Here is a 13,063-nt window from a genome sequence, read left to right as displayed (position 1 = left end):
TCTCTATTAATTAAATAAATTCAGCACTTCACTGATTCTGTAGGTCAGATTACATACCAGATGCTCTATGGGACAAAGTGTCATAACTTTCACCAAATCCTGCAGTTGGACAAAGAAAACATAATTTCTAATTATATACAGATTATTACATTATACCATCTAACTAAAATCTACCCAAGACATTATAAAAAACAAACAACAAAATCCCAAACAACCAACAAAATCCCAAAACCACACCTATGAGAAGACTCTCATCAGCGAAATTCACGTTAGCTTCAGTGGTTGAAATCCCAGGGCTGCTATGTAAGAATACTGTTCTCATACTTTTGGGTCCAAGTAAGAATGTAGTCAAGTAGCAGATTTGCAAGAGACAAAATCAAGCAAGCACCAGCTTTCAGCTAAGTTCACTGCCCACCTGCCTCAGTGGCCTGTACATGTGCTAAATATATTTTAATTATCACTGAAACTTCATGCTGTAGCAGGTAGAAAAGACAATAAATTCCTTACAAAAAAAAGACACTGAGATTTTCAATTTAATGACAGAAGTGTATGAAGGTTCAGTAGTATGTCCTCTCAAACACCTGTAAGACAGCTAGATATCATTTATATCAAGCTTTACAGACTTCTATACATTGCTTCTTATTACCTGAGGTACGTCAATAAAATCTCTGAATTCTAAATACTTATGGAGAAGGCTATTATCTTCCATTCTCAATAAAGAGTTCTCAAACAGATCCTGTAGGTGGGGAAAAAAACAGCTGCCAACATTTTGCTCATATATAAGACATTAATCTACACGCTTAACATTTCATGGCTAAAACCGCCTTCACTATAAATGCTCATTCTGATATCCAAAGTTCCTAGGAACTACAAATGTAAATGATAATGGTAATTTAAACATTTATGCATGTGTGTAAAGCTCAAAAAATATAAGCATTTGTAAAACTGAAGAATACCTAATTAAGCCTCAAAATATTTCTAAAACTATTATTTGAACTATCGTTTGTACCTTTCTTAGAAGGGGAAACTGAAGTTTTACCATTACTTAGATTAGAAAAAATAAACATTCTAACACTGAAAATTGTATTAAACTTACAAGTCCTTTAGATAACATAGATTCTTCTGTTCTAGGAAAAAAAAAAGAAACATTATCAAATTTAAGTTAAATGAAAAGACACTGTTGATATTTCAGAAGAAATATTAGAACAGAGATCAGAAAAAACTTGTCCCTCAAAAACTTTCATTCTATTTTCTAAATATAGTATCTTCATTATTGTTCTCAAAGATTTTTAAAATAAACTGGCTGATGAAAATTAGACTCCTCTCTTCAGGGTCAAAAATTACTTTTCCCCTCAGTATTTATAAATGCTCAAAAGCAGCAACTCATATCTCACAGGTATCGAGACACTGATTAACAAAGAAAATGAAAATTTTCCCAGATGATTCCATTTGCATAGTTCTACAAGCCTAAGAAAAACGTAGCAGATCCTAAACTGAAGAGACCAGAAAGTTTTGCTTAAACTTTACCAGGAAATGGCAAGCAGTCATAAAGGGAAACTTCCCTTCTACAGCAGTGCTAGAAACTGATTGCATATCACACTAGAATACATTCAAATAAGTACTAAGTGTCACAGAAGTAAATACACGCTCCAATTATTCTGCATGTGTTTAAAAGACCTTAATTTTTAATTTTCAGACTTTCTAAGTTCCTAAAAACGGTATCATAATACAAGCTGAAAACAATAAATAAATGTTTTAGACCTCTTAGTGAAAGAATTCATCTTGTTGTGGAACTTGCCCTTTTAACTCTCAGGTTTAGAAACTTCCTCTGAATTTTTCTGGTACTTGCAAAATATGATTTTATGAAATACTATAAAAGGTCACATCTACTATCTAGAGCTCCAAATACCATAAACCCTACCTTTTCAGTAGCACTTCAACATGCATCATGTTACACTGCAGAAGGTATGATGGACTAAAACAGAAAAATCAGGTTTACATTAAACTACATAAGCCATATACATTTGAACATAATATATTTGACTGGATTAGTCCTTTTTGAAACATTGATTAAAATAAAAATTAATAGTTTTTAAATAGACACAAAATAGTAAGTCAAATTGCTGTTAGTAACTCTTACATGGAAACTGTCTGTAAATACACAATTGAAAATTTAATACATGGTAGATTTTCAGCATGTGACTAATCCTACCAGTTTCTTCAAAAGGACAGCTCACCTAGAATTAAACTGTAATAAAGCAGTCTGCAGGACTGGAGTATATTCTTATGTATATAATATAAGCTACATAAAATATAAATCCATAAAGATTAACACAAAATACATACTAGTGAAATACACAGTTTTCATTCATATCTATTCACAAAAAGTTTTCTTCTGCTCAGAATGAATATTCAACATACAGACTTACAGTAAGTGAGGAAATCTAGTTCTTACCTAAATACCATTGGAAAGCAATCAATACCAAAATGCTGAACAAACATCAGATATGACAGACATGCCAAAGAATCTGCAGAATTCTTTTGCTCTATGTCCGCAAACTCCTGATTCTCCCAGTGTGGACTTTTGCCTTTACGATGTAAAAACAGTAACGGTATCAATTCTCTTACATTCCACAAAATGTCCTAAAAAAGACAGACAGGTTGCTTACAGTTTCCTTTAAAAGAACTGTTTACCAATTAAGTTTCAAAGCTTTAACTGTTTTTACAGTAAATTCTCTTACATACCGTAAGTATAAATTACTATAAATATTTGTTGAGTATTTATGATATATACACATACACAAAAAAGACCCTGCAGGAAAAATAACTACTGTCAGAAGAACGTTACTAAGATAGCAAAGTCAAGCACTCAAAAGTTAGCAAGAGACAAATAAAATCACGCTGCAAACCCCTAATTCAGCTCCCCTTTCCACAATGCCATGAATAATGATGGCTTCATGATGACATTGTACTACAGGACCCCTGTGTTTTTCAGATCACAGAATACTCAGAATTTTGTTTTCTGCTTGCTAATCAATATGCAACGCAGTGTTTATCTGCTAATGGCAAGCCCTGCTTTGAAGTTAGAATCACCCTGTATGGCCTTTCTTTCCAGTGATGCACAGCACAGTGACAGCTGAGTACTCCACTAATACCAGCGTGCTTTCGCATCCACCCCTCCAACCTTCACGTGGATTAGGAGGTAGTGTAACTCCTATTGTATGTATTATGAAGAAGCAGCAAGATCAAGGTTAACTCATTATTCCAGGGTTGTCCAAACTGAATATCCGGGATTTCACATTTTGGAAAATTAGGATTACACGAGATGTCATATAGTCAAAGCATGACCTTACTGACCTTAGCTGCAGCTCTCATTACCCAATTCCACAAACAGCAGAAGTGGATTTCTTGAGAAAATGAAGAAAAGTTAATTCATAATTAGCATAAAAACCCACAGGTTCAGACTCTTGCCAACAGGAGAGGCAGGATAAAAAGGCATTTTTTCAGAGCACCCTTCAACTATCTTAACCATGAGACCACCTTCTGGTAAACTCTGCCTCCTTCACTGCACACCCTGAAAGTCCTACACTAGATGAAGTAAAGGTCTCAAAGAAAAAATTCTCTTTCATTGCACAGTCCCTGGCTGATCCACACAGCAGTTCCATCCTATGCTGACACATGCTATGGAAAAAAATGGATGTGATCCTGATAGAAAACCTAATTATTGTTGAAAAACAACCAAAAGTTTTGCTAACTGCTTAATGTGCTTCACTTTGCAGTCTTAACATTTGGATACAGAATTTTGTGTGCAAAAATGCTTAGTTTTTAAACACAAATTTGAGAAGAAACAGTTGTATTGCATGGCAACTTCCAGACTTCCTCTGCATCCACGCACATTTGCACATATATTTATGCGTGCTTTCCGCATCCCAGCTGGCTCCCAGTCTTCCTTTTGAAACACCATTTTCATGTGCCATTCCCTACCCCAAAATGACAGCCAGGCCCAGTCTCTCTGTTCTTCTAGGACTAATTCCTCCACTATATCATATAAAAAGCTGTCTTTTAGTTCACAGTTCCCAGCCATTTCAGCCATGTTTCTCTGATAGCTGGATTTCCTTAGTCACTCAGCCAGCTTCACCCGCTCCTCTACCTTCTCTGTAACCTCCATTTCCCTCTCACATAGCTCCATATATTCTTTGACTTCTGTATTTCTGTATTTGACTTGTGAATTTTTCTCCTCTAACCAGGGATAACAAGGTAGAACAAATTCCAAAGCTCAAACTTGACTCTATTCTTTCATACAGTTGACATTAACGGGAGAAAAAAGTGTATCTGTAGTTAAGAAAACAACTTGCAGAAAAGCATTGTAATAGCCAGTTATCAAAACCAGAACTGTATTTTTGTTAACAGTAAAAATATTAAGAATCATTTAATAATCATTTAATGCTCAGTTCTCCTACACTTCTAAAAAGGTCAGCTTGTTTTGTAAGAGTTGAAGTCAAATAGCTGCAATCTACATACAAATGAACTGTTACTGTGTGTTCAGCGTTACCCAACTAGTGGCGCATTGGCCATCCTGAGGGAAGACTCCATTTAGTACTGAGAATATTTTCCACTCTTACATCTCATTACAAGAACTACCAGCGTGCTTCTGAACAAACTGTTAAGAAATAACCCAAAAAATAATGGTTATCAAGAAGGTTCCTTGACTTTATCAGCCCAACAAAAATAACTGTGTAAGCACGCATTTGAAAATTAGAGATAATCGGTATTTGCAAATATTTTACATTTGGTGTACTGGGTCTGGCTGGCATGGAGTTTCTTCACAGCTGTCTGTATGGCACTGTGTTTTAGATTTGTGATCGAAAATGTTGACAACACCCAAGTGTTTCAGCTATTGCTGAACAGTGCTTGCACAGCATCAAGACCTTCTGCTTCTTACTCCGCCCCTCAGCAAGCAGGCAGAAGGTAGGTGAGAAGCTGGGAGGGGACACAGCTGGGACAGCTGACCCAGACTGAGGAAAGAGATATTCCATACCATATAACATCATGTTCAGCAACAAATGGAGGGGGGACAACACAGGCAGAGCTGGTATTTTTCAGATTAACTGCTGTTCAGAGACTGGCTGGGCATCAATCTGCTGACAGGAGGTGGTGAGTGACTGCTATTGCATCACTTGGGTTTTTTTGTCCTTCACTTTTTCAATTGCCTTTTTCTCAGCCCACGATGTTTTTCTTGTTTTTCCCTTTTCAGATTCTCTTCCTCATTCTGCTGGGAGGGGGCCTAAGTGAGTGACTAGGCTGGGGTTTAGCTGCCAGCTGGGGTCATGCCACTACATTTGACTACGTGCAGGAGACGACAGACTCTTTACCACATTCAAAGCACAGCTCCACTTTCCCTAACTTTATTAATCACATCTAGTCCTATTACTGAAAACATACACATTCTGTGTTCCAACATATGCTTGGACCGTACCTGACTATCTCCTTGTAAGACTTGATTTTGCTGCAAATTTAAATAAAATTATCTATACCCACAAGAATCTTGCTTTAATAAAACATAGCTGTGATGTAAAACATTCAAAACCAGAGTAACTGCATTGGTAGCAGAGAATGGACATGTTCCCAATGAACTTCCAGCTACAGCAGCAGCAACAGTCAAGCATCAATTTATATTCTTTAATAATCAGCTGGTACTGCACTAAGCATATTAGAGATTTGTCTCTGTGCATCATCTGGATTAAAGGTAACGTGGATTTTACCTTGACATTAACACTGCAGCAAAGCCTATCCTTCAAATATTCTAATAAATTCATATAACATGAAGAAAAAGAAGTAGTTACAGCCAAGTAGCAGCTGCTGGTTCAGAGAACAGTCCCAAGTGGTTTATCAAAGGAGCAACACTGTGTCTGCAAGATTTGTAATATCCAGAGATGGGACCTGAAACTGTTTCAGACCTTTATCTACCTGCATTATCTTACAAGTAAGCCCAGTAAGTCATCCCACTAACCAATAACGGAAGCAAAATGAGCTCTAGAACTAATTATAGGTAATTCTGAACTAGACCACTGGTTTTACAAACACTGTAATTAATTTTGACCGCACTTACTATAATTTCAGTTGCAAAATGCCGCAAGGGGTGTTCTTCAATGCCTTCAAGTTGTTCAAGCTGAGCTGTCAATAATGGGTATTTCAGGCTTTTCATACAGCTGAAATAAAGAGGTGAAACTAAATCACCAATACAGTCACAAATACAGACTATAATAGTGTCATTGATAACCAAGAATGAAGTCTATACTCATATTAGGTGCTACCATTCATGATATTCCAAGGATATAAAAAACCCAAAACCAAAACCCCAACATCTGCTGTAAAAGCATTCTTTAGACTTCACTTCCAGAATTTGGTTATCCTCACTGTTGTAAATGCGAGAAGCAGAGGAATACCAAATCAGCTTCACAGCACAGATTAATATTTGTTCAACGTTTCCCTGTACTAAAAAAACAAAAAAAAACCCCACAACAACATTATTTTTACCCTTCTTCTCTTACTTCATAAATATGTAAAGCATATTTAGGGTTTTTTTCCTTTTTCAAAATATCACATTAGTTAATATAAGTTGGCAGCATTATAAAACACTAGTAAGATGATTTATTTACTGCCTACGTAATAAATGCCTACTGTTCATTTTGTTAAGTTATAGGAATACATTACACAGACATAAAATGCTCACAATTTTAATAATTCTTCTTTCAGCTCCATGTCATTGTATTCCGATGACTCTTCCATGTTTTTAACAACTTCATTCACGAAAGGTTTTGCAAAGTGCACCACTGCATTACAACATTGACAGAGACCAAGTTTATCTTCTTGTATTTGTTGTTTTGTGTAAGGTACAGGTAAGGGAGTAAGCTGATTCATAATCATGGCCAAAGATAAACCCACTGAGTAGGCCTTCTTGTTCTGAAGTTTCAAAAGCACTGGGGAAAGAAGGAGGAAAAAAAGTCACCAGAAAATAAAAAAAGAGAGAGACTATTGAGATGTTCAGTTATTACTAAGTAGATGAAAAGGTGAAGAAAAACAGTATGAATATGTAAGAAAGCCTTTAGTTTCAGGGAAGGAGAGGGACTGATACCTGAAATCACATGAGCAAATCCAGCAAAACTAAACATCAACTAGTTTAATATGCTGTAGTTAAGATGACCTTATATTTGAGAAAGACAGATATTAAAGCAGTCATGCATTTCAACACATTCTTCCTTTCTCTGTAGCACCATGATGAGCACTGAAAAAAATAAATACATCTTTCTAGAAATAGCCTGAGTGAAATAATACTCGTTTACCTGACCTGGAAAACTCATTTATTGTTTGACTCCTGTGCTTGGCAAAACCAGAGACAACAGCCCAACCTTTCTGCTGATATTTGACTCTGCTTGAAGCAGCTCAGGACTGTTCTATATTCCATGGCAAAATCAACAGAGGGGTTCCCAAACTGAGGAAGCAGCCCAAGTGGCTCTCCACTTAAGCTGCACTCAGTGCAGGCTAACTGCAGATTCACTATTCAAAAAACCCACATGCTTCTAACTACCAAAATGCTTCACTTGTTAAATTAAAACATAATTCAATATCAAATCTCAGTGATTGCTATAATCAGACTTAAACTTGAAACACAACACTTTATTTCATCTCCCATACCAAAACAGAAACTACTACTTGTTACCTACTTAATGGGTGTCCAAACCCAACATTTTTAGTTTTTACATGTAAGCCAGAAGAATGCTTCCCTCTCACCAATCAAATATTTCAACCTGCTTCAATCTGCAATAAAAGCTTTTACACTATGAAAATATGAAAGTATATTTTATAAGTTAAATAATGAATATTTTCACAAATCCATGTAATTCTCTGTTTCTGTTAACAGTGTGAATGGTTTACACCTTTAAATATAAATGTCACAGGACAATATTATTGTAAATGATGAAAAATAGCTGAATATTGCTATTTCAACTGATGCTATGAATCCTATCTAAAATCTTTCTCTAACAGGCCAATATAAGTATGAAAGTTATACCCCATGTTATTTTGCAGAATATAACAGATTGTAAAGCCTGTCAGGACAGACATATCCTGAAACTATCCCAGCAAAGGCTAAACTAAATTGATAAATAAATGAGAAAATAGTTTAATTTAGAGATCACATTAAAAACTATATCTTACCTGTCTGCAAAGGCTGAAGCAGTAACATGACAGTCTGGCACACTTGTTCTCCAGATGTCTGTTCAATCTGCTCAAGTAAACCCAAAAAAAGCTCCTTCGGATTGCATAGCTGCAAAAGAGAAACAATGTATATTTTTTAATAACCACGGTCATAAGCTACAAATTCATCACAAGCAAGCTACAATACAGAAGTTCTTGAATGTCAGGAAAGCAGGTCTGAACATCCTAGATAATCTTTAAGAAAACAAATATGAAACAGTAAGTACTTCCCTACAAGTAATGTCTTCTGTAGTGTATACATTTTCATATAAGCTGAAAACATACAATAACAAATAGTGACACTAAACCGGATTTCTGTGGTCTATAAAAAGCCTCAGAGTACCTTAGCAAACTAATCCTTAGATGTAGAGAGAAAAGAAAAACTTCAGTGTGAAATTAACTCAAGCTATAGAGTTTGCTTTTAAATACATGAATGAAAGGGAACTAGTTTTCTACAGATTAAAACTTTTTTCCCCTACTACTCCATCAGAATTATCAGGTAATCATACTGTATCTGCAGTAGCCAAGAGATGTTATTGCTGTGGCTGCTCTGATTACAGCAGCTGGCTCTCAAAAACATCATCAGTTCTCTCTGCCTTTTTCTTCTGGGTAATGCTATGTCTCTGTTTTGCCCAATTACTATTTTCACAAGATTTGTAATAGGTTAATTACCTCTGAGAACACTAAGCCTACGTCTGCTTCAGATGAAACTGGTCTGTGCATTTAAAAGTTACAGGAAATGGACAGAAAAACCCAGAAGCAGTCATGCCTTGTTTTCTTTGGAAATCAGGGGGAAAATTAGGACCTCTCCCCTCCCTACAATTATTGTATTATAACCATGTATTTAAAAAACATACCTGTGCCAACTGATCTAGTATCTTCAGGCAGTGTTCTCGCTTATCATCTTCCTGTTTATACATGAAAATACATCTAACAAGAGGAGAGATGAGATTCCAACCCATATTCTTGATGATAACCTAAAACCCAGATTTTCAGAGAATAAACCAAAACTGGACATCTTCAAAATCCACAGAGATTGTATATATGAAGGTCAAAAAAGACAACATATCAGTGTCCTGCTTGTAACCAACACCATAATAATGTCACTGAAATTTTAACAACTATTACCATGAAGTTCTATATTTGACATACATTGTATTCTCTACCATACCTATAAACAGTAGCATATTTTGTATAGTTTTCATCAGTGTATTAACTCTAACATTTCAATATATATTTCTAAGAATTTATATGACAATACACTTAAAACAGGACCAAGTAGGGGAGTTTTGCTGAAAGAAAGAATGCTTAGACAAATTATTTTTAACTTGAGGGGATCGAGATCTTCAGTTGTTACTCCAAACTCAAAAAATTCAAAACCAGACTGTGAATCCCATGTAACATTGCCAAAACATTCCATCCTTCACTTTCTTTCTGAACTTCCTATTTATCTGTGTATAATTTAGTATATTCTCCCAGCTCCCCTAAATGCCCACAGACATTAGCATCTCTTACATCAGTATCAGCTTAGTTGGCTCCTACACTTCTGGCCAACATTATAATATCCATCTGTGGCGGATATAATAGCAAGTAACTAACATTATTACATCCACTGTGGTGGATAAGACAGCAGCACCCACCAATTACTTGCTTGTTCTCCTCTCCCAGTGGGGTGGGGGAGAGGATCAGAAGAGCAGAACAGAGAATGATTCATGGATTGAGGTAAGGACAATTCAGTAAGTGAAGGACAAAGGAGAGCAGAGGGGTGGAAGAGGAGGGAATAATGCAAATCAACTCCCACCCAGCCATCTCCAAGCAACAGCTACTTTCGAATAGGTCCCCATGCCCATGTGTTTTTATTGCTAAGCATGATGTTTTATGGTATGGAATATCTCTTTCATCAGTTCAGGTCAGCTATTCCAGCTGTGTCCCCTCCCAACTTCCCTGCTTACTGAGGGAGCAGAGCGAGAAACAGAGAAGGCCTTAACACTGTACAAGCACTGATCAGCAATAGCTGAAACACTGGCGTGTCATCAACACTGTTTTGGTCACAAATCTAAACCGCAGCACCATACAGGCAGCCACGAAGAAAATCAGCTCCATGCCAGTCAGACCCAGCACACCATCTGAAATCCCATTCTGTTAAAGAGGGACATTGTCACCTTCTCTTAATTATGCTTTTGTCCTCTCTTTTCCTTTTGCTTAACTCACTGGAAAACAGTTATTAATGATTTTGTTAAGATTACCATGACTTGGTTTCTGTGACCTACCTAAGTTACACAAGAATGTGCACTTAACACAGAGCAACTTAATAACTATCCTTATGTACAGCCTTGCTCCACAGTGAAGTAGCTTTCCCTTGTTAATAAGCAGTTTTATCTATTTAATGGTGTCAGTGAACAACTTGTGTAGTGCAAACTTAAACTCACCTTATTTTTTTCATTTTGAATTATTTCTAATAACTGAGCTGCGTACCCATCTTCTAAACATTTCTGACCTGCTACTTGAAACAGATTAAAATCTTCTCCTTTGAAATCAATTTCTTCCAGAATTTGCTAGAAAGAAAATATGCCTGTTTAACTCCATAGTTACAAAAGGCAAATAAAAAATAAGAAAATCCAAGCTTTCATTTCAAAATTAAATGTAGCATCACTGTAGCTCATCTTTTTTTATATAGCTCTTTCACATATTAAAAAAGCTACCAAGAGCTAACACAGAAAACAAAGCAGTATTTGAATAGCACCTTCTAACTACAATACGTTGTTTGAAAGAACTATTTTCTAAAATAACCTGCTAAGGTTTTGTTCCTTCAGACAGGCACTTTTAAGTACAAGAACATCTACTTCTCCAAGAAGCAGAAGTTATCAAGCATCTTGAGATACACACCACAGACAGGTCAGTGAAACAAGCGGTCCAATGAGAAGTTCTGCTAACAACTGTCTGGTGTCTTGGCATCATTTTACTTTTAATTATAATATATGAAGCAAAATGCACACTGTCTACACTCATGACTTCTATGGAAAAAAACCAAAACTACTTACACATCTTTGTATTATGGCTTGAAGTTCATCGACTGCCATTATAGTTTGACTTTGTTCTTCTGGCATTGAAAACTATTATAAATTAAAGAGTGCAGTATTAAGTAAAAACAGAGACTGAAAAGTAATCACATTATCAAAAAAAAAATGTCCGTAAAGGAATGAGAACAACCTAAACAGACAGATATTATGAAGAGTACATGATAAAAAAAAAAACAGGAAGAATGCATTTTTAAGGTGTACACTGTATTAGTCTATTTCCCATATTTGTAGAAAATGGTATTACTGGCAGAAAAAAAAAACCCTGTATTCTATGTACAGGGAAGCAATTTTTCAAGTAGTATCAGGTTGATCTTAAGAAGTCAGGAGGCCTCAGGTTATACATAGGCACATACATTGAAAACCGCAGCTAATACAGAGCAAGTGTGGGCTCACTGCATACCAAGTGCAGATGCCCATGATATAAATTTTCTGCGACTATTCCCAGCGGAGGAGGTCCTGCTCAGCCAAGACCAGAACACTCTTAACCTGACGCCTGGGATGTGCACAGCTGACCCAACCACCACACCAGTTTATACCAACAGTCCAGTCACAACCACACTGGCAGTATTATTTATTTCTTTCTAGTGTCTAGGCTGGGCTACTTCAGTGGCCTTTTACCTCTAGATAATATCATTTTACAACTTTGCTGCTAAACACAATTAAGTTAAACATTTGACTAATGTTAAGTACATAAAAAGTTTTACATAGTCAGGACCACGAATTACAAATGAAATCAAGCTTGGTTATCCCATGTGATATTTCAGAGCAGCAGTCACAATCTTTATAACCATGTACCTAAATCTAGTTATATGGCCACAATGAGCGTCAGTTACCTCTACAAATGGATAATTAGCTAACTGTTCATCACAACACCCAAGTTCCATACTTAGACATCTCAGTGTAATTTCCTCTTACATTATAATGATCTCAGCTACATCACACACCCAGATAACTAGGCTACCTGGATGTTTACAAAAAACAGGTAACTCGCAAAAGTTTAAAAAAAAAAATCTATGTGAGAATTTTATTATTCAAAGCACAAACAAATCACCTTCTGCTCTCAACGGCCTATTTTAACATTTTCATGTCCCTGCAACCTCTCAGCACATCTGACCTGTCCTTTTAATTTGATTATCACATACCTTATTACCACACGTTGTGCTATTTGAGCTCTTTATTTTACAGGACGTTAGCAATCCTCCCAGAACAATTTAAATATACTACTGAATTCTAATATTCTTGCATTTGCAGCAGGCATTGACTTTACGATGTACTTACAGCCCTGCAATAAGCCCTGAGCGCTCACCGTGCTGATCCAGGGATTTACCAGCCAAGCTCACAGACGGTCTCAGGCCTTGATACTTAACCTGGTTTGTAAATAAATCTTTTCAGACGCTTCAGCGGCAAGCAGATAGCACCTGAACCGTAAGAAACTTTCTACTACTAACAGTCACCGAGCTCCCGCCCCTCTCACGAACCGCACCTCAGCCCCTTCGCTCGGCAGGATACGACCAGGCCGGCACACAGGTGCCGCCAACGCGCGCCTCGACCACTCGGCTGCGTTACGACACCCCACGGCCGCCCCCCCTCACCTCAGCGGCGGCCGGCGGAGCCGCGCTGCAGCCCCTCCAGCGCCGCTCGGCTGCGCCCCACCGCGCCACAGGGCCGCGCCGCCCCCCGCTCCTAGCCCGGGCCACGTCCCGCCGGCGGCGGCGGCTCTGGCTCCG

At 37.2% G+C, this 13,063-nt stretch overlaps 1 protein-coding gene across 3 annotated transcripts in view; it reads right to left on the bottom strand.

Moving 5' to 3' along the window:
* The window catches only part of GLMN (glomulin, FKBP associated protein), a 26,933-nt gene extending 13,870 nt beyond the window's left edge, over positions 1 to 13,063 (bottom strand). The window contains exons 1-12 of one of the 3 annotated variants that reach the window (XM_055815742.1): positions 12,929 to 13,063; positions 11,298 to 11,369; positions 10,686 to 10,811; positions 9,114 to 9,233; positions 8,218 to 8,326; positions 6,734 to 6,980; positions 6,110 to 6,209; positions 2,456 to 2,643; positions 1,922 to 1,975; positions 1,097 to 1,127; positions 647 to 736; positions 58 to 99 (exon numbers count right to left, since the gene is read on the bottom strand). In XM_055815742.1, coding sequence (XP_055671717.1) covers positions 58 to 99; positions 647 to 736; positions 1,097 to 1,127; positions 1,922 to 1,975; positions 2,456 to 2,643; positions 6,110 to 6,209; positions 6,734 to 6,980; positions 8,218 to 8,326; positions 9,114 to 9,233; positions 10,686 to 10,811; positions 11,298 to 11,363 — 1,173 coding nt within the window. In that variant the 5' untranslated portion in view covers positions 11,364 to 11,369; positions 12,929 to 13,063. Of the gene's footprint in view, positions 1 to 57; positions 100 to 646; positions 737 to 1,096; positions 1,128 to 1,921; positions 1,976 to 2,455; positions 2,644 to 6,109; positions 6,210 to 6,733; positions 6,981 to 8,217; positions 8,327 to 9,113; positions 9,234 to 10,685; positions 10,812 to 11,297; positions 11,370 to 12,642; positions 12,882 to 12,928 lie in introns of those variants that run through there. The other 2 variants (XM_027786540.2, XM_055815741.1) reach the window with 2 other exon arrangements.

The sequence above is a fragment of the Falco peregrinus genome, chromosome 10 (genome assembly GCF_023634155.1).
Source record: "Falco peregrinus isolate bFalPer1 chromosome 10, bFalPer1.pri, whole genome shotgun sequence".
Lineage (NCBI taxonomy): Eukaryota > Metazoa > Chordata > Aves > Falconiformes > Falconidae > Falco > Falco peregrinus.
The sequence above is the reverse complement of the archived record's forward strand: the minus strand, read 5'-3'. Positions and strand labels throughout refer to the sequence as shown.